Source organism: Plectropomus leopardus, chromosome 16 (genome assembly GCF_026936395.1).
Source record: "Plectropomus leopardus strain MGB_pleo_1.0 chromosome 16, ASM2693639v1, whole genome shotgun sequence".
NCBI lineage: Eukaryota > Metazoa > Chordata > Actinopteri > Perciformes > Serranidae > Plectropomus > Plectropomus leopardus.
Window position 1 is genome coordinate 14,248,900 of NC_142191.1, and position 22,646 is coordinate 14,271,545.

General features: G+C 37.7%; 3 protein-coding genes across 8 annotated transcripts in view; 2 read left to right on the forward strand and 1 right to left on the reverse strand.

Moving 5' to 3' along the window:
- Positions 1–22,646, reverse strand: part of LOC121955228 (protein-glutamine gamma-glutamyltransferase E-like) — a 129,557-nt gene that overhangs the window by 41,796 nt on the left and 65,115 nt on the right. Inside the window, exon 6 of one of the 6 annotated variants that reach the window (XR_015779244.1) lies at positions 4,557–4,658. The exons of 2 other annotated variants lie outside the window; for them this stretch is intronic. The gene's annotated coding sequence lies outside the window, so the exon portion shown is untranslated. Of the gene's footprint in view, positions 1–4,556; positions 4,659–17,746; positions 17,886–20,621; positions 20,761–22,646 lie in introns of those variants that run through there. 3 more of the 6 variants (XR_015779241.1, XR_015779242.1, XR_015779243.1) reach the window with 3 other exon arrangements.
- Positions 1,724–9,622, forward strand: LOC121955232 (hydroperoxide isomerase ALOXE3-like). The gene is made up of 14 exons (XM_042503088.2): positions 1,724–2,465; positions 3,361–3,565; positions 3,725–3,806; positions 3,915–4,037; positions 4,177–4,280; positions 4,504–4,676; positions 4,821–4,964; positions 5,095–5,298; positions 5,964–6,050; positions 6,205–6,371; positions 6,486–6,607; positions 8,144–8,244; positions 8,556–8,726; positions 8,854–9,622. Exons 1-14 carry the CDS (start codon positions 2,229–2,231, stop codon positions 9,031–9,033), a joined length of 2,100 nt encoding a protein of 699 aa, XP_042359022.2. The 5' UTR covers positions 1,724–2,228; the 3' UTR covers positions 9,034–9,622.
- LOC121955233 (hydroperoxide isomerase ALOXE3-like) lies at positions 14,945–22,291 on the forward strand. Its single transcript, XM_088089873.1, has 14 exons — positions 14,945–15,744; positions 16,603–16,807; positions 16,908–16,989; positions 17,111–17,233; positions 17,373–17,476; positions 17,731–17,903; positions 18,029–18,172; positions 18,348–18,551; positions 19,203–19,289; positions 19,445–19,611; positions 19,748–19,869; positions 20,209–20,309; positions 20,614–20,784; positions 20,917–22,291. Exons 1-14 carry the CDS (start codon positions 15,598–15,600, stop codon positions 21,094–21,096), a joined length of 2,010 nt encoding a protein of 669 aa, XP_087945999.1. The 5' UTR covers positions 14,945–15,597; the 3' UTR covers positions 21,097–22,291.

Consider the following 22,646-nt stretch of genomic DNA (forward strand, 5'->3'; position numbering starts at 1 on the left):
TTGTCCTGCCTGGGCCTATCTTACCACGTATGTCTGCTCCTTTTCCCAGCCTATAACTCTTTTAGGAGAAATCTAAGCACACCATAAAGACTTTCAAAACCTGGCCAGAGGGAGCTCTCTCCCAAATAAAAGACTGTTTTGCAAAAAGACTTATTTGAACACCAGGATCTAGAGGATTACACACAAACTGTTCTGTTCTACACTGCAAGCTGCAATGACAACATCATTGTGAAGAAAAACATTTGGGTCTATCCAAATCAGAAACCCTGGATGACCAAAGAAGTTCACTCACTCCTCAGTGCTTTAGACATGGCCTTCAAGTCAGGAGACAGGGCCCTGTACAGCACCGCAAGATGCCAAACGAGTCTATAAGAGAAGAACTGAGGAGCACTTAACAGACAATGACAAAAGGCAGGTGTGGCAGGTAGTAGAGCAAATTACTAATTACAAAGGCAGCTCCACCACCAACTCCAACATCCACGCTGCACTGCCAGAAGAGCTCAACTGTTTCTTTGAACAATTTCAAGTGAAAAATCAGACTGGTGAACCCTGAGGAAGGCTGCTGGTCCCAATTGAATACAAGCAAAGGTATTCTGAAACTCACACTTATAGAAAAATGCTAAAAGAAAACCAAGGTCAAACAGGCAGTAGCTAGTAACAAGGAGTGTGATCAGTAGAACCACAATTGGACCTTTTTATAATCATCCGCACTCTCCAGGCCCTCAGGGGCTTGTCCATCATGAGCAAGTTCCAACTGGTACTTGAATGTCAGTACAGTGAAAGATAAAACAATAAGAAACAACTGTGCATTTTAGAGTAGATGAAAAGAAGAATGAGATGGCTCCATTTCACAAACCATAAACCAGGGATTCCAACGCCTTCATTTAATTGTGCCGTACTGCCAGAACGTCAAACCACATTTCTGTCTATGCATATTTTTGTAAACAGTTATGATTTTGCTCCTCAGCGTCTGCAGTTTTAAGTCGGCCAGACCGTGCACACCGTAGTCCACCACTGGGTCTAACCCTGTGTAACAGCAGCACAAAAAAGTTTGTCTTCACTAGTTTCACCTTTTGGGGGTTGGCAAATTGTTAGCACACTTTTCTGCTGTCTGCCAGCTTAGTTTCAATAGCTGCATTTACACTGCTTGTTTAAGGCGGGAAAGGGTGTATTGTCTTAAGGACATGTATATGTGTGCTACCCACCATGAGAGATTTAAAAGGAAGTATGTTAGCATAGAGGCTGATTTAAAAAAGAAGAACAGTGGTGGTAAACGCAAATGGGAAAACAATAAGATTCATGACCTCCTTATCTCCCAAGCAGAGGACGAGATCAGCTGTCACATAACAGAGACAGTAAATGCTTGTGACTGAGAGGTCATGCGTTTGTTATTGTGTAGAAAAGACTGCCAATGCATTGGTTAGTTGTCATGCTTAAGGCAGCCCCTCATTTGTTTAACACCACACCTGTCATGCCTCCTTTCATTGCTGGATCCACTATGCATTGTAAACTGGAACAGAATGATGCTGCCATTGTTTGGCTCTATGTAAAAATCCAGGTGTGGTATAAAGAGCAACCTTTGTTGTAGCATGATCTCTGTGTCAAAATGGCTAGTATCTCATTTCCTGCTCACCCTGTACAGTTTGGTTCAGGCTTGCAACTGATGTCAGTAAGTCTATGATTTTCCAATTTTCCCTTCCTATATCTATAAACACATATATGACAAGCAGCATAGATTTTTCTGACAGGTGGCACAGGTGTGCAAAAGCAAAGAAGCATAAAGTTGTACAACTGTTGCTCCTACCCCTCACCATACAGCTACTTATAAAGACACTAAAAACCAGAAACACAACATTGTGAGGAGGTGCCAGACATGTTATGTCAAAGCATAGTGGGGGAGGTGGTCTCAAAAAAGGTAGGGCGGAGGGACTCACTTAAAAAAGAGACGGAGAGAAAGAACACAGACCAAAGACAGGGGAAAAACTGGACCTGCAACTATAAGACGAAGACGTGGTAAAAACCACTTCCATCTGAAGGTGTAGGTACTGGAACATTTCTCATCTTTTCTCTTTGTATGACAGTTGATGATCAAAATACTGCACTTTTAAAAAATTGTTCACAACATAATACTAAACAAAGTTAAGCTTTATCAAGATTTTTGGATAAGTGTGGATGAAAATTTGGACACTGGACAAAAACATCAGAAGCTCTTAGTACATGAATTGTACATGAAAGTTTCTTTCTGCGTGTTGGAGTATTCACTTCACAATGTAGAGATTTTATTGTTTCTCTTTCTAGACAGTTTCCACACATCAACAATGGCTGAGTACAAGCTAGAGGTGACAACAGGTGACAAGCAATATGCAGGAACATGGGACCACATATATGTCACCTTATTTGGAACTGAAGGGCAGAGTGAGAGAACTGAGTTGGACAACTATGGCTCTGACTTTTCAACAGGGACAGTAAGTTAAATCCTCCTAAAATTAGGTCTGGGATAATGTAGTGACTTTTGTTTAAGAAATATATTTATGATGGGGTACTATTTGTCTCTATCTAGAGGCTATTTTGAGGGAATTACATTTACCTAACTTTACTCAACTACACATAAATATATGTCATTATCATGTGGAAATCTATTAAGTAATTCACATTTTAGTTCAGAATTCAAGGGCTGTGAGGCACAGAAGTGCGTTAAACAGTCTTTTAGACAATCAAGTTCAATCCACACTTTTCTAAATGTATTGTATATAAGGTTTGTCTCTACATTTGTATCAACAAGGTTTGTATCACAAATCTACATTTAGCTCTTAATACAGTAAACCACACTCATTGATGAGTTGGTAAATTCATCTTACAGATGTGGCCTTTTAACCCCTGTAATTCCAGCTAAATTAACTGACTGACTGTGTGAATTTAAAAACCATGTGGCAATTCATCCTTTTGTTTCTATAGTCACATGATACATTATATTCAGTGTTTTGAAGACAGAGTTTAAACAAACCACTATTGTAAAAGCCCAAATATTCCCAGACAGGGTTTAGTTATACTATACAATCTAGGCTTTCACCAGTCAGGTGGCATAATTTTATGTCACTTTAATTAGTTAATTAGTAATGTGGATTCAGGTTTCATATTTTTTATATTAAAATATCAATTCTAGAGAACTTTTGAGTCTTGCTGGACATATTTAACTTCAAACTGGGACAGAAAGTTGATGGAGTGATTCTCGAGTAGTTCTGGGATAATGTGAAGGCTTTCATTTGTGCAGATATTTAGGTTGTGGGAATATTTATATTATTCTCCCAAATGACACACGTTGCTCAATTTGTTAATGTTAATAACAGTTATTATTTTAAGACAGGGACCTACACCGTGAAAACCAGTTTATCTCTGGGGAAACTCCTGCTGGTTAAGGTGGAGAAAGATCCATTTTTGTATCTCCCAGAAGATGAATGGTACTTCTCCAAAGTCGTGGTGACGACTCCAGAAGGAGAAGCCATTCTTTTCCCCTGTTACAGATGGATCTCCAGGGGAGAACTGGTGGAGCTGAGAGGAGGGAGAGGTCTGACTCAAATTTCCCAAATATTTGATTATCACAATAAAGAATAATCTGTGGATATATGAGGAGATATCACTTCTTTTCGCAGATATTTTTATTTGTTTTGTTGACAATTTATTTTGTCAATTTTGTCAGTAAAATCTTACTGTTTTCATGCTTCAGCCATGAAAACCTTTGAGGAGGACCATCCCCTGCTGATTGACCACAGGAAAAAAGAGCTGATACATAAAAAGAACTTTTACCAGTAAGTTTTAATGTGTGTAGTACAACATGTACATAGAGCTGCAGTTATGGTTTCAGATGTTGATCAGGGGAATTATCTTAAAATCTTTTCTGTAACTTTGTTTTTTAGATGGAAGAGTTTGGGTGAAGGACTACCCAACATTGTCTGCTTCAATGATCTGTCTGAGCTCCCAGCTGAAATCCGCTACTCTAAGTCCAAATCAACTGAATCAGAAATCATAACATTGTTGACGTGGGTCTACATTCATATATACAATGGACACAACCAAGTTAAGCCACTATAGGCAGTGGTTTTTGGGCAAAACGGAAATTTGTGATGTTTAATCTTGTATTGTGTTGACTCTTGTTTTTCTCACCCTGTCTTACTTCAGTAACATTGAACTCAAGCTTAAGGGGCTGTTTGGATCTACTGAGAAATGGGAAAGCATTGAAGACATGAAAAAAATCTTCTGGTGCAAAAAGACAACATTGTCAGGTATATACGTATATTTTTTACCCATTCTCTAGTTCTGCAGCGCAATTCACCACATCATGAATTCATAACCACAGATAGATATATTTGTTGTTTGTCTATGAAGTAAAAGTCTTTCAGGAGTAAACCAACAATCATGTTTTTTTGTTAAATGCACATGATCATCACGTTATACTTCATATGTCAACATTTTACATATAATATTTACTAATTGCTATTCTTCCAGAGTATGTTTCTGAGCACTGGAAGGAGGACGACTTTTATGGATCCCAGTTTCTGAATGGAGTCAACCCCAATATGATCAAGCGCTGCTCAGAGCTTCCCCCAAACTTTCCAGTCACAGAGGAGATGGTGAAGCCGTTCCTGGCAGAGGGAAGCTCTCTGCAGAAGGAAATGGAGGTAAGAAAGACGAGTGGCTTTAAATCATTCAAGTCATTATCTTTACTTTGTGTCTAAAAGGTGCATTTACATCATAGTGGAAAACCCTTGAAGCCTACTTCCTAAAACAGGCTCCTGATTTCCTAAACATTTCTTACCACACAGAAAGGCAACATATTCCTCTATGATCAAAAGAGGATGGATGGAATAACTCCTAGAGCAAATTATGGTGAACTTCTGCACGTGACTGCTGGTCTCTGTTTGCTCTACGTGAACCAAGAAAAAAAACTGATGCCAATTGCAATACAGGTACTTAATTGACAGAGCAAATCATTGACCGGATTTTTATGGTATAAATTTAAGTAAAAGTTTGTTTTCAGGAGTCTTGTTGCACTATTTGAATGTATAAAAATTAAATATGTTTTTATGACAATTCCAGTTGCATCAACAACCTTCGGAGCAGAATCCCATCTTTCTGCCAAGTGACCCAGAGGCTGACTGGCTGCTGGCAAAGATGTTTATTAAAAATGCAGATTCCATGGATCATCAAGCCGTCCATCACCTCATGAACACTCACTTTCTGGCTGAGGTCTATGCTGTTGCCGCTCTTCGCAGCTTCTCTGTGATTCATCCCCTCTACAAGGTAACATTACACACCAGATGTCTACAGAGCCCCTAAGGTCACAGAAGGTTACTTTTTTTTTTTTTTTTACAGAAGATAACTTGTTATTATCTTGTGTGCTAAAAAAGTAACTTGCTTTTTAATCATCACACAAATGACAAAATCTTTAACCTTTCAGGACTTTGGGAGCTCTGCAGAGGTCACAGTGCTGCTGCATTTAACCTGCCCACTGTTTACTCAAAACGGATGCTGCGATAGTCTGTTAGGCACCTTAAACTTCTGGACCGCCAGGACACCCCAGAACTTTGCTTCCACACTTAGACTTTATTTGGATCTCAGCATAGTCATAATCCAACATGTCATTGTCAATGTCAGTGAAATCTATTAAACTGAATAATGAAGACATAATGAATAGATAAATAAATATGACTAACAACAAATGAAGAAGATAAACATGGTGGGGGTTAAATGCTAGTGTAGAATAAAGTACCAACACAGAAGTCCACATCTTTCAGACTTTTGATTTTCTGAGCCTTAGTACTCACTGCATGTTCATTGTTCCAACTCAGTTTTAACACTTCTCCACAGTTTTGTTTGCTTATGGCTGTCTTTGGTGACTGACACACCAAGGATGTGCAAACAAGTGTCTTTTTTGACTTTCAATATTTTTCCTTCTGTTTGTACAGCTGCTGATCCCACACTTTCGCTACACTTTCCACGTCAACATTGGAGGCCGCACATATCTTTTTGGACCGAAGGGGACTTTGAATGGGGTATGGCTCTTTAAAACATACATTTCTAAATATTCAAACTATTCCAATTATACTGTGCCATGCAAAACAAAATCTTTGAGTACAAAGTTTTGAACTATTCTTTTTTCACTTCAAGAAATGTGTCTGAACGTGAATATTTGTGTTGACTTGTTAGAGTTCACTTGGATATGACGGACTTGCAAAGCTCATGAGAAGGGCTCACTCTGAAACGACCTACAGCTCCCTCTGTCTGCCAGAGAACATCATTGCACGAGGACTGGAGTCCATACCAAACTTCTACTACAGAGATGACGGCCTGAAGCTGTGGAACATCATCAACAGGTTTTTTTGTTGTTGTTTTTTAATGAAGCAATCACTTAAATGTAGACAGTTGGAGTGTTGTGAAGCACAGTCTTTCTGTCTCTTTTCAAAATCAAATTGTTTGGTGTTCACCAGCTTTGTGAAGGCAGTAGTGGAGCACTATTATCCCTCAGACAGTGAGGTGTGTAAAGACACTGAGCTGCAGGAATGGATCAGTGAGATATTCACACATGGCTTCTTCGGAAACAAAGCCTCAGGTAATTAACCCATGCCCTAATGTCTTTTGTTCACACTATTTATGAATAAAACTTTAAGTTTTCAACGCAGATAGTTATTGCTGATACAACCCCAATTCCAAAAAGCTAAGACACTATGTAAAAAGGAAATAAAAACAGACATCGAAGATTTGCAAATCCTTTCTGACCCAAATTCAATTATACACAGTATTAAGACAAGATATCTAATGTTCTATCTGATCAACGTCATGTTTCTTGTAAAATATGAACTTATTCTCAATTTAATGCCTGTAACACAGTATACAAAAGCTGAGATAGGGGCAACTTAAAACTGGGGAAGTTACTGAATGCTTAAAAAATATGTTAACAGATCACTGGTAACAGATTAAAATATCATTAATAGGAATGGTAGGTCGTCCTGGAAAGGTTCAGTTGCTCACAAGCAAGAATGGTCTCTTTGTTGAAGGTTGTTTGGGCAAATAGTCCAACAGTTTGAGAGCAACCTTTCTCAATGCACACATGCAAGAAATTGAGGAATTCCACCATCACCAATCCATAATATCATCAAAAGATTAAGAGAGTCCAGCAAAATGTTTGCATGTAAGTAGCAAGGCTGAAAACCAACACTGAATGCCTGTAACCTTTGACCACACAGGCTGCACTCTATTTATAAAAAACATCCAGACAAAATAATGACTTCTCTGGGTCCAAGCTCATCTGAGGTGGACTGACACAAAGTAGGAAAGTGTGCTGAGGTCTGACAAATGCACAATGTCCATTTGTTTTGGGAAATCATGGAGGTTGTGTCCTTTGGGCTAAAGAGGAAAAGGATCATCGAGACTGTCACCAGTACAAGTTTTAAAAGCCAGCATCTGTGATGGTATGGGAGTGTGTTAGCACCCATAGCATCATGAATAACTTACACATCTGTGAAGACACCATGAGTGCTGAGTACATACAGGTTTTGGAGCAACATATACTGCCATCCAGACAAAATTTATTTAGAGACAGATTTAGAAAGATTCAGAGACAGTTCTGCTTATCCCAAAAAGAATATACCAAACCACACTCAGCATTTGCTACAACAGAGTGGCTTAACAGAAAAAAAAATGCAGGTACAAGACTGCCTGCCTGCAGTTTAGAGCTGTCTCCCAATTAAAATTTGTGGCACATTATGAAGCACAAATTTCAACAACTGATAACTTGACTGTTAAGCAACTAAAGTAGTTTATCAAGCGAGAATGGGAAAAAGTTGCCAAACACAACAGTTGTTAAAGAAGAGGTGATGTGACAGTGTGGTACAAAATGCCCTTATCCCAGCACTTTTCGGACATATTGATGGCATTAAATTCAGAATGAGTGTATAATTATGAAAGAAACTAATAAAGTGTTTAAAGTTTGAACATTACATATATTTTCTTTGGACTGTTTTCAATTGCATGTAAAATGGATCTGCCAATTATTGCATTGTTTTTTTTTTTTTTACCTTTTACACAGCGTCCAAACTTTTTTGGAATTGCTGTTTTAATAATCTGAAAATGCTTTTGCTGTCAACAGGGTTTCCAGCAGGTTTTCATACTGTTGAAGAGGTGATCAAGTTCATCACCATGGTGATCTTCACAGCCACAGCTCAACATGCTGCAGTAAACAGTGGGCAGGTAAATAGTTAAGACAAAGGAACACATATTCACGATTTAACAGATTTTTAAATGTATCAGAAATGTGGGAGATCTGTAATCTGCTTTATCCATTATTCATTATTTTTTAATGATTCCCTTAAAAAGGGCTTTAGTTGAGCAAATGGTAAAAAGGTTAACATCCCTTTTTCTTTCCCTGTTCAACATGACAATAATGCCCTAAATTAGTTTCCAGTCAGAGGTGGGCCCATAATCTCACATTATATAATAATCGAGAAATATTTGTTTTAAAAACTTAAGTGTCACATATCAAAGCTTCTCTCATGATTTAGTACGACTACTACTCCTGGCCACCCAATGGCACACTCCTGCTGCACAAGCCTCCTCCAACCACCAAGGGACAGTCAAGCATGAGGACAATTTTGGAGACCCTCCCAGATGTTGGCGAGACAGTCAGCTTTGCAGCACTGACTTGGCTGCTTACAGAAAAATACACAGATGTTGTAAGTTTAATGATAATAAATACATACAGCATGATCATTATGGCCTATACACATTTAAAAAAGCTTTTCTTTTTAAAATTAAGTGTTGTCAGACTAATTTTCTGTCTTGCTTTTGTCATTGTGGCAGGTTCCCATGGGTTCATACCCCGAGGAACGTTTCGATGAGCCTGCACCTAAGCAGATGATCAAGGAATTTCAAGCAGAGCTGTCCTACCTCAGTGAGGCAATTACAGCAAGAAACTCACAGCTTGAAGTACCCTACACATATCTGAACCCTGCTGACATAGAGAACAGCATAACTATTTAAGAGAGTCTGAGGGAGCCATTCTGCATGAAATGATTGTAACCATGTATTTCCCAACACCTGTCTTGCATGCTGGGAGGTGTGTTATACTCTGTATTCAGTGCATACAAAAGATGAGGTTTTAGAGCAAGTTAATGAGATGTTGCATGCTGGGACAAGAGGACATTATTTTAGTTGTTTCACAATGAGTGGGCCTACGTTATGGTGAAATGTAAATGAATGAATAATTCTAGTGCGAAAGCTTCCTGAATTGTTGGGGTTTTTTTGCTACTGGTGTTGCGTTCAGAGACTTCTACAAGTGCATGTATAAGATTCATTTTGACATATGACCAATTCTAAAAGAACTAATGTGTGTTTCTGTCAATTTTTTCTATCATATCAGAATTTAAACTCCAAGCAGAGTTTATCTTTGCGTTTGTAATATAAACTGCTTTTTATCTCCAGGATTTCTTCCTATAATTTGATAAAATAGTATAGCATTCACAAATTTTTGTAATCAGAGGATTTTCTTTGTGATGTATAATGGGAAAACAAAAACAGGCATTCTTAAACTAAAATATCAAAATAAAGCTTTTCTAATGTTTGTAATTACCACCCGTGTGGTCTGTCTCCTGATTCAAATCCAGTTAAGTTTTATCAGTTGTCCTGAGCAGTAACATCTTTGTAATTTCACTGCATATCCTCTTAAGCTACACAACTATGACTTGACATGAAGCAGTCAGACGTTAAATTCCTTAGAATGTAACCTAATAAGCTTTATTACACTACCAAGTTATCCTGGGACCATTATAGTGTTTATAATAACAAAACTGTAATCCCAAAATTGGAGAAAATTCTATGATACTCCCAGAGCATCAAGCCCCCAATCTACAAGGCCACATTGCCTAATGGTAGCAGCTGATGCTGCAATGTCTGCCACAGGAATCAGCTGTGAAGGCAGAAACCTAAATGTCCATGGTGCACAAAGACAACAGTGTCAAGTAGATTTTAGATTTTTTTTAATATGAAGTCAAAGCCTTTCATGAACAAACCAACAATCTTGTTGTGAGTTAAATGACCATGACCATGATCTCAGCTGCAATTTTAAGTGTGCTCAGGTAACAGGAGATGCCTGTTTACATTTTGTTTTAAGAGTCTAGTTTGAATGAACAAATAGTCATCTGTGGAGTTCCACTGATCCCGACATCAGTTAGCATCACTTCACTTTCTGCCCCATACCCCTGCCATAACACAAATACATGCTGTACTCTGTCTGTTTGCACTGTTCACATAACCTGAGGTGTGCTTCCTAAAGATAAATAGTGTGCTGTTTAGATTGGTGTGTTCTACTCTCATCCTGTTCACCCTCACTTGGTTCTCCTGTTACCACCCCTATTTACTGTCCTGCCTACTCTGCTCTGTAATAACAACAGGTCTGCCTTTTGTCTCCTGCACCCAAGGATTTTTCTCGATCTCAGCATCTGCAGTATAAAATCAGCCACAACCAACAATTGTGGGTCAAAAGCGATCAGACAAGCAGATGGTGGGAGACCCTCCAGTGGGGTTGCTGTTGATTAAGTGCGGAAGGGAAACCATTGCATGTCCAAGCACAATTTGTATGTTTAATCGAGCTCCTTCATTCTTAAATTGAACAGGAATCAACTGTGATGAGATCTCAAGTAGGTGCTTTGAAAAAGGCATCATTAGCCTGTCCACCTTGATACCTGTGACGAGTTACACTGCTAAAGAAAGGTAACAACCAGGCACGCTGCTCATCTGAGCTATGCTGCTCAGGTACAGCTTGGCTTCTGCTCCGATGCGGAGCATCTCGAGAGGAGTCTTGCCTATTTTTCCTGCCTGATGCAAGGTTTTCAGCAAAAAATAGGTAGTGAAAAGGGTCTGCTGATAATTATACTGACATCATACCACTAAAGTTTCATTTTTTACATCAGTCACAGAGATGAAAAACATTTATTTTAAAATTAACACTTCCCGTTTCTTTTTCAAAATTCAATCATAAAGTATCCCTGTAAAACCATGCAAACAAAGTTTACCTTCATTAGCTTCACCTTTTGGGTGCTGACACATTGTTAGCACACTTTTCTGCTGTCTGCCATCTTAGTGTCAGTAGTGTAGTAGTCTGCCTGTAGTGGACTACCTCTGAGCCTGGAATGGGGGTGGTCACAGTGCCATGATGAGCTTATAACAAATGTAAATCCAGAAAGAGATGACCATGGGTGGCACAGGATTGACGCTTTATTTGTGTAGCCCATTGCAGGAGATTTAAAAAGCAGCTGCTAGCATAGCGGCTATTTCAAAGAAAAAGAACAGCCATATTACATAAAGACACTGAGCTGCAGGAATGGATCAGTGAGATATTCATACATGGCTTCTTAGGAAACAAAGCATCAGGTAAACATTCTCATATTGTTCTCAGGTCATTTGTTAACACTATATATGTATATATATGTATATATATTAGGGCTAAGCAATTATACCTAAAATCAATATCACGATTAATTGAACATTTAACCTCGATTACAATTCATGAAGGATTATTTTACTTTTTGCTTCTTTTTTTGGTTTGTTTTTTGCCCTTATAGTTCACTGACACGGTTTCATGTGACTGTGGTGTCTTGGAGTGTAATAAACATATGATGCATTATTATCTATGAAACTATCCAGCATAATATAAAAAATAAAAGCTCCATCTTAAACAAACTTCTGGTAAATATAAGTACATTGCTCTGATAGTAGGTCAACCTCCCCTCACTGCAGGACTCTGACTTGAACTTCTGCTGAGTGCTACTAACCATTTTACACTGGAAAATGTTTTTCATCTTCTCCTATAGCTCCAATAGCCTAACAGCCTGCCAACATTCTCAGTCAGAGAAAGGTTGAAAATAAGGAAATGTACCTATGGCCCCAGGCCCCAAAATCACTATATTTGCCCCCAGTAATAATAATGAGAGATCAAGTGCGAGTGGCTGGATGAGATATGGAGTGATGCGCTACAAACTACAAGGTAGAAGGTAGAACTACAGGTAAATGCGACTATCAAATTCATATACACATTGGTGTTTGATCAAGAATTAAGGCTGCTTGATACATATTGAAGATTCTTCCATCATTTAGTTTGACTACCAGTCCTGGATGCCAAATGGCTTGCTCCTGCTGCACAAACCTCCCCCGAGAACTAAGGGAGAGACAAGCATGAAGACGATTATGGAGACCCTTCCAGATGTTGGCGAGACAGTCAGCTTTGCAGCACTGTCTTGGCTGCTCACACAGAAGTACACTGACATGGTAGGTTTGGTGTTAATAAACACCTACAGTCTGATCCTTATGGCCTATCCACATTTTGAAAATACCTTTTATTTTCTCCAGGAAAAGCTGTCAGTCTAACTTTGTCCGTTTTTTCAACCCAGCTGGGTTGAAGAGCAGCATAACTGTTTAAGAAAGTCTTATGGAGGCATTCTGCATGAAACAATTGTATTCATGTATTTGTCAGCACTTGCTTTGCATGCTGGAAGCATGCTTTGCACATGTTACTGTAAATGCAATTGGTGAGGTGTTAGAGAGCTATCTAGGTGTTGCTTCAAGGACCTTCAACAAATCCTGATTTGATATACTCTGCCTTCCTGCATTCCTGTATTACGTACAGACAGGTATAAAAGGGTATTGCGCTTAATTTAGTATATCACAAAATTTAGAGGTGCCTATACTGATCATTAGCATAATTGCCTATCACTGTGTATTCTAAAGAACAACTAGTTACAGGTACATAAAGAACATGATGTGAAGAGAACTTGTATTTCAGGCAAATCTTCACTTACTTATGATGAAAAAAGACTTGATGAGTCTCACTTGTCCTTACTTGAATATGTTAATTATGACACAAATCGGTACATAATTTATATTATAATCAAGATATTGGAGAGTATAACGATACAGCATGCATCGACACAGACCAGACTGTTCACAATGGGAGCAAAGAATATCATCAGGGTCCTCATAGTTTAATCGATTGACACGCAAATTCTCTTCACACAAGGGATGCGAACTGTGAGGGACTACAAGGCCTCTCAAAATTCAAATCTAATTATTTTTTTCCACAACATTTATGTATTATCATGTAGAGGACTATGAAATGTCCACCCTAGACATAGTCACAGTATCATCTCTTTGAGTGATTTCTAGTATTTGCGGTTTTATTATTTTGGGGTTAAATGTGTTAATGGTATGCAGTAAACAAACAGCACATGAACTATCAACAAGAGATTAGAGATGCTAATGAGCATACAAGTGTCTTATTTTGGTTTACAAATAATTTCAAACACACCGGCCATCTACAGTCTACAGTGTGCTTGTGCAGTGATCAGTGGACCTTCATTACTGCAGGGACATCCCTCAATCATATATGGCGTGTGGTAACTTGATTAATGTCTCATACAGAATTAATATTCACCCGTTTGTCTCTGACTAATTTTTGAATGCAATACACGATTAAGTTTTACGTACAGGATTATCAGTTCGTAAACGCACTTGCTTGGAAAAATAAAAGTAAAAGCCAACCCAAAATGCACTCTCATTTGGCACTTTGCCTCTTGATATTAACTCTTGGATGCCTGCTGCTTAAAGTCTGGCACCTTGTGACTGCCAGGATGGACCAACATGCAAAAGATGTCATGCACACAATAAAACAAGATTATAAAATTTCAGTATTGACACCTAGTGTTCAGTAAAATGCAAAAAAGTTAAGTGTTCAGAAATGTTTCTGCATAATTTGTTCCCAGACAATATTTCAGTATTCTACAAAACTCCACAAGCCAACAAATGTTGACAGACTTTTTATCACTGTGTTTTTCATTGCAAATCCAGATACAAATCAAGATTATCATAGTTAGCTAAACCTTAAGACCTAGAATGTCTTAAGTTGAGAACCCAGTGGTGCATATGTTTATTGCGACTGCGATGTCTACATAACTGTGAGTCATTTCCGTTTATAAAGTGTTTTGTTGGTGATCTAATACCTACTTCTTAAATTTTACACACATAATACCCCCTGTATTTTAATTCTGAAGCTAATACAAACTCAAATTAATTTAACATTTTTGAACAGTAAAAAAACCAACTCCGGAAACCACCAAAAATAAACTGAATTAAAAAGAAAAATTCAAAATGAAATTAAACATTAAAACTAAAATAAATATAATAACTCTGATGAATTGAGAAAATATTAATATTTTAACTAAGTTAGGTGGGTTGAGTAAGAAAGCAAGTTGAAGCAGCAGATTTGTGAGTAATGTTTAGAATGGGGGTACCAGTTAGGTGGCTATACACTCAAAGCAAAGGTAAAAAGGTAAACACGACAAAAATACTAATTTAAACCAAAAATTAGTATTTTGCTACAATTTCCTAACATTTATTTCTGGGTTGAAAGTATAACTACTACAATAAAACTATGTGAGTAAGTACAGATACTAAGAAATGAGTGGGAACAATGAGCATGAGTCAGATTAGATGCACAGACCGTTTGAAGCACCACCACCCAGCTATAGTTTACAATGTGTTTATAAAGTGACCATCATAAGGGCAGACTTATTATGTACCATGTACTTGATTCATCATGGAGAAATAATGGTCTCTAAGGTGTTTCTTGTCAGAATTCAGGTTATTTGCCTTGTTGTTTTCAGTCACCTCACGATGGAATTACTATTATACACTTTGTAGACATGCCCCAAGCATGACCTACAGAGATGGCAAATGAACAGTAGTGTTTATATATATATATATATATATATATATATATATATATATATATATATAGGTAGGACACATGGCAATAGTAAAGAAGCATGAAGATGACAGCTACGGCCACCGCTTTCAGGAGCAGTGGAATGTGCAATGCTTTTTTATTGAAGGATAAAGCAGTTGAATTTGTTTAATTTGGATGGGAATTTTTTGATAACCCAGATGATGCAAGAAGCACCTGGCCCCCAGGTTTATTGACATTATCTATTATTGTCCCCCTTTAAAAACAGTTTGGACACCCCTGGTTTAGTACAACTGTTGCTCCTACCCCTCACCATACAGCTACTAAAAAAACCAGAAACACAACATTGTAAAGAGGTGCCAGACATGTTATGTCAAAGCACAGTGGGGGAGGTGGTCTCACAAAGGTTCAGACAGATGGACTTACTAAAGAAAAAGACAGAGAGAAAGAACGCAGACCAAAGACAGGGAAAAACTGGACCTGCAACTATAAGACGAAGACGTGGTAAAAACCACTTCCATCTGAAGGTGTGGGTACTGGAAGATTTCTCATCTTTTCTCTTTGTATGACAGTTGATGATCAAAATACTGCACTTTTAAAATTGTTCACAACATAATACTAAACAAAGTTAAGCTTTATCAAGATTTTTGGATAAGTGTGGACGAAAATTTGGACACTGGACAAAAACATCAGAAGCTCTTAGTACATGAATTATTTGCAAATTTAAAGTTTCTTTCTGCGTGTTGGAGTATTCACTTCACAATGTAGAGATTTTATTGTTTCTCTTTCTAGACAGTTTCCACACATCAACAATGGCTGAGTACAAGCTAGAGGTGACAACAGGTGACAAGCAATATGCAGGAACATGGGACCACATATATGTCACCTTATTTGGAACTGAAGGGCAGAGTGAGAGAACTGAGTTGGACAACTATGGCTCTGACTTTTCAACGGGGACAGTAAGTTAAATCCTCCTAAAATTAGGTCTGGGATAATGTAGTGACTTTTGTCTTTTGTTTGTTTTGACTATCGAGGGACTATTAGAGAGAATTACATTTACCTAACTTTACTCAACTACACATAAATATATGTCATTATCATGTGGAAATCTATTAAGTAATTCACATTTTAGTTCATAATTCAAGGGCTGTGAGGCACAGAAGTGCGTTAAACAGTCTTTTGGACAATCAAATTCGATCCACTTTTCTAAATTTATTGTTTAAATGATTTGTATGAGTTCAAACCTACATTTAGTTTTCAATACAGTAAGCCACACAAATTTGATGAGTTGGCAAATTCATCTTACAGATGTGGCCTTTTAACCCCTGTAATTCCAGCTGAATTAACTGACTGACTGTGAATATAAAAATCACGTGGCAATTCATTCTTTTGTTTCGAGAGTCACATGATACATTATATTCAGTGTTTTGAAGTTGGAGTCTAAAAAATTTAAACTAAGCCACTGTAAAAGCCCAAATATTCCCAGACAGGGTTTAGTTATACTATACAATCTAGGCTTTCACCAGTCAGGTGCCAGAATTTTCTGTCACTTTAATTACTGTAATGTGCATTCAGGTTTGTCATTTTTTATACTGACATTTGATTCTTGGTGGACATATTTACTTTAACTTCAAACTGAGAAAGAAAGTTGATGGAGTGCTTTTCAAGTATTTCTGGGATAATGTAAAGGCTTTTGTTTGAGCAAATATTTAGGTTGTGGGAGTATTTGCCTCTCTCCAGTTAGCAGAGTACACAAAATTTACATATAATTACATACCTCACTGAATTATTTTTATATTAATAATTATCATTTCAAGACCGGGACCTACACCGTGAAAACCAGTTTATCTCTGGGGAAACTCCTCCTGGTTAAGGTGGAGAAAGATCCATTTTTGTATCTCCCAGAAGATGAATGGTACTTCTCCAAAGTCGTGGTGACGACTCCAGAAGGAGAAGCCATTCTTTTCCCCTGTTACAGATGGATCTCCAGGGGAGAACTGGTGGAGCTGAGAGGAGGGAGAGGTCTGACTCAAATTCCCCAAATAAAATATAATTATTTGTTTTCTTGACAATTTATTTTGTCAGTTTTGTCAGTAAAAATGTTACTGTTTTCATACCTCAGCCATGAAGGATTTTGAGGAGGACCACCCCCTGTTGACTGACCACCGGAAAAAAGAGCTGATACATAAAAAGAGCTTGTACCAGTAAGTTTTGATGTGTATAGTACAACATGTACATAGAGCTGCAGTTACGATCTCAGAAGTTCACCTGGAGTTATGTCTAACTTCTTTTTAGTAACTTTGTTTTTTTGTTTATTTGTTTTAGATGGAGGATTATGGCTGAAGGGCTACCCCACATCAACCATTTCGAACATGCATCTGAGCTCCCAACTGAAATCCGCTTCTCTAAGTCCAAATCAACTGAAGCAGATAACACAAAATTGATAACGTGGGTCTATATTATATATGATGGACACAAAAAAGTTAAGCCACTATAGACATATTCTCTACATTTCTGGGCCAAATGTAAATTCGTAATGTTTAATCTTGTATTGTGTTGACCCTTGTTTTTCTCACCGTGTCTTCAGTGGCATTGAACTCAAGCTTAAGGGGCTGCTTGGATCCAATGAAAAATGGGAATGCATTGAAGACATGAAAAAAATCTTCTGGTGCAAAAAGACAACAATGTCAGGTAATTTTTCTTTTTACCCATTTTTCAGTTTTACAGCATAATTTGCCACAAGAATGTCATGGTTCCATTTCCAGAGATAGATATATTTGTTGGTTCTGTTTGGTAACAAGATTTCTTTGTCCATGAAGTAAAACTCTTTCAAGAATAAACTAACAATGATGTTTTTAGTTAAATGCCCATGATCATCATGTTGAACTTCAAACCCAAAGAAAGAAAATTTTAGATATTATATTTGTCAACTGCTGTTCTTCCAGAGTATGTTTCTGAGCACTGGAAGGAGGACGACTTTTATGGATCCCAGTTTCTGAATGGAGTCAACCCCAATGTGATCAAGCGCTGCTCAGAGCTTCCCCCAAACTTTCCAGTCACAGAGGAGATGGTGAAGCCGTTCCTGACAGAGGGAAGCTCTCTGCAGAAGGAAATGGAGGTAAGAAAGACGAGTGGCTTTAAATTAGTCATAATCTTTGTGGGCCAACTTTTCTTGAACCCTATCTCCTTAACGGCCTCCTGATTTCTTAAACATTTTTACTTCTCTCTTTTCTTACCACACAGAAAGGCAACATATTCCTCTATAACCAAAAGAGGATGGATGGAATACCACCCAGAGTCAAAAATGGTGAACCTCTGCATGTGACTGCTGGTCTCTGTTTGCTCTACGTGAACCAAGAAAAAAAACTGATGCCAATTGCAATACAGGTACTTAATTGACAGAGCAAATCATTGCCCGTATTTTTATGGTATAAACTTAAGTAAAATCACTGGTCCAGTCACATAATCAAAGAGAATTCCACAATACAGAAGTTTGTTTTCAGGAGTCTTGTTGCACTATTTGAATGTATAAAAATTAAATATGTTTTTATGACAATTCCAGTTGCACCAACAACCTTCGGAGCAGAATCCCATCTTTCTGCCAAGTGACCCAGAGGCTGACTGGCTGCTGGCAAAGATGTTTATTAAAAATGCAGATTCCATGGATCATCAAGCCGTCCATCACCTCATGAACACTCACTTTCTGGCTGAGGTCTATGCTGTTGCCGCTCTTCGCAGCTTCTCTGTGATTCATCCCCTCTACAAGGTAACATTACACACCAGATGTCTACAGAGCCCCTAAGGTCACAGAAGGTTACTTCTTTCACACAAGATAACTTGTTATTATCTTGTGTGCTAAAAAAGTAACTTGCTTTTTAATCATCACACAAATGACAAAATCTTTAACCTTTCAGGACTTTGGGAGCTCTGCAGAGGTCACAGTGCTGCTGCATTTAACCTGCTGTTTACTCAAAACGGATGCTGCGATAGTGTGTTAGGCACCTTAAACTTCTAGACCGCCAGGACACCCCAGAACTTTGCTTCCACACTTACACTTTATTTGGATCTCAGCATAGTCATAATCCAACATGTCACTGTCAATTACAATGAAATCTATTAAACTGAATAATGAAGACATAATGAATAGATAAATAAATATGACTAACAACAAATGAAGAAGATAAACATGGTGGGGGTTAAATGCTAGTGTAGAATAAAGTACCAATACAGAAGTCCACATCTTTCAGACTTTTGATTTTCTGAGCCTTAGTACTCACTGCATGTTCATTGTTCCAACTCATTTCAACACTTCTCCACAGTTTTGTTTGCTTATGGCTGTCTTTGGTGACTGACACACCAAGGATGTGTAAATAAGTGTCTTTTTTGACTTTCAAATGTTTTCCTTCTGTCTGTACAGCTGCTGATCCCACACTTTCGGTACACGCTCTACGTAAACACTGGAGGTCGCATATCTCTTTTTGGACCAAAGGGGGCTTTGAATATAGTATGGCTTTTTAAAATATACACTTCTAAATATTCAGACTATTCCAATTATTCTGCACCATGCAAACCTAAATTAAAGCCCTTTTTTAAAAAATTTTAACCTTTTTTAAACTTCAAGAAATGTGTCTGATTATTTGTATATTTTTTACTTATTAGAGTTCACTTGGATATGACGGCCTGATGGAGCTCATGAGAAGGGCTCACTCTGAAACGACCTACAGCTCCCTCTGTCTGCCAGAGAACATCACTGCACGAGGACTGGAGTCCATACCAAACTTCTACTACAGAGATGACGGCCTGAAGCTGTGGAACATCATCAACAGGTTTTTTGTTGTTGTTTTTTTAATAGAAGCAATCACCAATATTTAGAGACGGGACTTTTTATGGTTCAATACTTGTATTTCATTGAGAACTTAATTTCTGTCTCTTTTCAAAATCAAATTGTTTGGTGTTCACCAGCTTTGTGAAGGCAGTAGTGGAGCACTATTATCCCTCAGACAATGAGGTGTGTAAAGACACTGAGCTGCAGGAGTGGACCAGTGAGATATTTACACATGGATTCTTCAGAAACAAAGCCTCAGGTATTTAACACATGTATCCATAACCCATGTCTTAATTATAAATATGTCTATGTCTAGCCATATAGACACAAATAAAAAGTAAATGAAAACAGGAGGCGAGGAGAGTTGTTATAGAAAAAGGTGATGGCATTAAATTCAGAATTAGTGCCTATTAATGAATGAAGAAAATAATAGTTTATGAGTTTAAACATAAAATATATTTTCTTTGGACTGTAGTCAATAGCATATAGAGAGGATTTGCAAAGTACTGCATTCCATTTATATTTACCTTTTACAAAGCATCCCAACTTTTTTGGAATCAGGATTTTAATAATCTGAAAATGCTTTTGCTGTCAACAGGGTTTCCAGCAGGTTTTCATACTGTTGAAGAGGTGATCAAGTTTATCACCATGGTGATCTTCACAGCCACAGCTCAACATGCTGCAGTAAACAGTGGGCAGGTAAATAGTTAAGACAAAGGAACACATATGATGTTTTAACAATTTTTTAAATGTATCAAAAATGTGGAAGATCTGTAATCTGCTTCATCCATTATTGATTTGCTTTTAATAATTCCCTTAAACAGGGCAAACAGGCAAATGGTAAAAAGACAACCCATTTTTCTTTCCCTGTTTTACATCAGAATTAATTTACAAAAATAGATTCCTATCCAAGGTGGGCCCATAACCTCACAATACATGATACATTTTTTTTTAAAAAATTAAAAAATAAGTAATACATATCAAAGCTTCTCTCATGATTTAGTACGACTACTACTCCTGGGCGCCCAATGTTTCGCTCCTGCTGAACAAGCCTCCTCCAACCACCAAAGGACAGTCAAGCATGAGGACAATTTTGGAAACCCTCCCAGATGTTGGCGAGACAGTCAGCTTTGCAGCAATGACTTGGCTGCTTACAGAAAAATACACAGATGTTGTAAGTTTGACGATAATAAATACATGCAGCATGATCATTATGGCCTATCCACATTTTTTTAAAAAAAGCTTTTCTTTTTAAAATTAAGTGTTGTCAGACTAATTTTCTGTCTTGCTTTTGTCATTGTGGCAGGTTCCCATGGGTTCATACCCCGAGGAACGTTTCAATGAGCCTGCACCTAAGCAGATGATCAAGGAATTTCAAGCAGAGCTGTCCTACCTCAGTGAGGCAATTACAGCAAGAAACTCACAGCTTGAAGTACCCTACACATATCTGAACCCTGCTGACATAGAGAACAGCATAACTATTTAAGAGAGTCTGAGGGAACCATTCTGCATGAAATGATTGTAACTATGTATTTTTATACTCTGTAATTAGTACATACAAAAGGTGAGGTGTTAAAGAAAGTTAATAAGATAATAAGATTAGAAGCTGAGAAAGGAGGACGTCGTTTTGGTTGTGTCACATGAGTGGGCCCACTTTATGGTGAAGTACAGACCTACAGTATTGTATGTGGAGCAGTAACTTAACTGATTAACACAGGCCCCTACTTATCAATTCAGATATCGCCCCCCAAAAATATCCACAGTATCTGATAAATAATTTTAGTTTGAGCATTTGCTGGTTATTGTATTTTATGTGATGATTTTGTGGTAAGAGACTTCTAGAAGTGCATGCGCAACATTTATTTTGACATATCATCAATTCTAAAAGCAGAACTACTGTGTGTTTAACACTAGTCAAAATTATTTCGATCATATCAGAGTTTGAGCTCCAAGCAGTGCTCATCTTTGTGTCTTTAACATAATTAACTGCTTTTTATCTTCAGATTTTCTTTCGTGAATTTATTTATTTCTAATAATAACTGAATAAAATATAGCAGTATAGCAATGTTATAGCGCTCGCATATTTTTGTATCAAGAGTTTATTCTTTTTATTATGTATAATGGAAATGCAAATGCAAAAAAACGCTTATCTAATGTTTGTAATTACGTCTGTGTAGCGTGTCTCCTCTAATCCAGTAAAGTTTGTTTTGGTTGTCTAGAGCTGCGACCTCTAGATAATTTCACTGCATGACCTCTTAAGCTACAACTGTGACTTGACATGAAGCAGCCAGAAGTTCAATTCCTTACAATGTAACCTGTGGACTATATTTTATTGTTTAAGACTAATTTAGTAAGCTTTTTTACACTTCCAAGTGATGCTGGGACCATCCTATGGTGTTTATAACAACAGAAGTTAAATTAATATGTCTAGATGACAGTTCTCTGAAACCCCCCAAATTGGAGACAAATCTATGACATTCAAACCCCCAATCTACAAAACCACATCGCCTAACGGTAGCAGCCTTGCAGAAACCTCAGGGCTACAATATAGTGCTTTCCATTAAGCCACTGATGCTGCAATGTCTGCAGACTTAATTGAATGAATTAGCAGTGTAGACAGAAACCAAAATGTCCACAAACATTTACCTTTGCTCCTTGCCACTTTGTATATTTTTCACAAATATTTACAACATTACTTGTATCCAGATAAAACATCATCAAACCCCCAGTTTACTAGCCAAAGCAAATTTAAGTTATTACCACGCAACCTGCAGATGCCACAACCACGGTCAAAAACTGCTGTTTACTGTCGCCCAGAGAACAAAAAGGTGTATTACATTAAAAAAAATTAATTGCTTATAAATACAAAATAGAAACACTTGTCAGTGTGCATAATGCAATGCAATTCAAAACCACACACGCACGCATTTTAATGTATATTTAGTGTGAGAATACACACACACACATATACACTGTATATATATATGTGTACACACACACACGCACGCACGCACGCACACACACACACACACACAC

What these genes read in the sequence shown, in the direction of transcription:
- LOC121955232 (XM_042503088.2), top strand. Translation starts at nt 2,229, where the DNA reads ATGAAAGTTTCTTTCTGCGTGTTGGAGTATTCACTTCACAATGTAGAG. An exon ending in TGATTCATCCCCTCTACAAG is followed by an intron (nt 5,299 to 5,963) that starts GTAACATTACAC and finishes CTGTTTGTACAG; the next exon opens with CTGCTGATCCCACACTTTCG. An exon ending in CAGAAAAATACACAGATGTT is followed by an intron (nt 8,727 to 8,853) that starts GTAAGTTTAATG and finishes TCATTGTGGCAG; the next exon opens with GTTCCCATGGGTTCATACCC.
- LOC121955233 (XM_088089873.1), top strand. Translation starts at nt 15,598, where the DNA reads ATGGCTGAGTACAAGCTAGAGGTGACAACAGGTGACAAGCAATATGCA. An exon ending in TGATGCCAATTGCAATACAG is followed by an intron (nt 18,173 to 18,347) that starts GTACTTAATTGA and finishes TGACAATTCCAG; the next exon opens with TTGCACCAACAACCTTCGGA. An exon ending in CTGTGGAACATCATCAACAG is followed by an intron (nt 19,612 to 19,747) that starts GTTTTTTGTTGT and finishes GGTGTTCACCAG; the next exon opens with CTTTGTGAAGGCAGTAGTGG.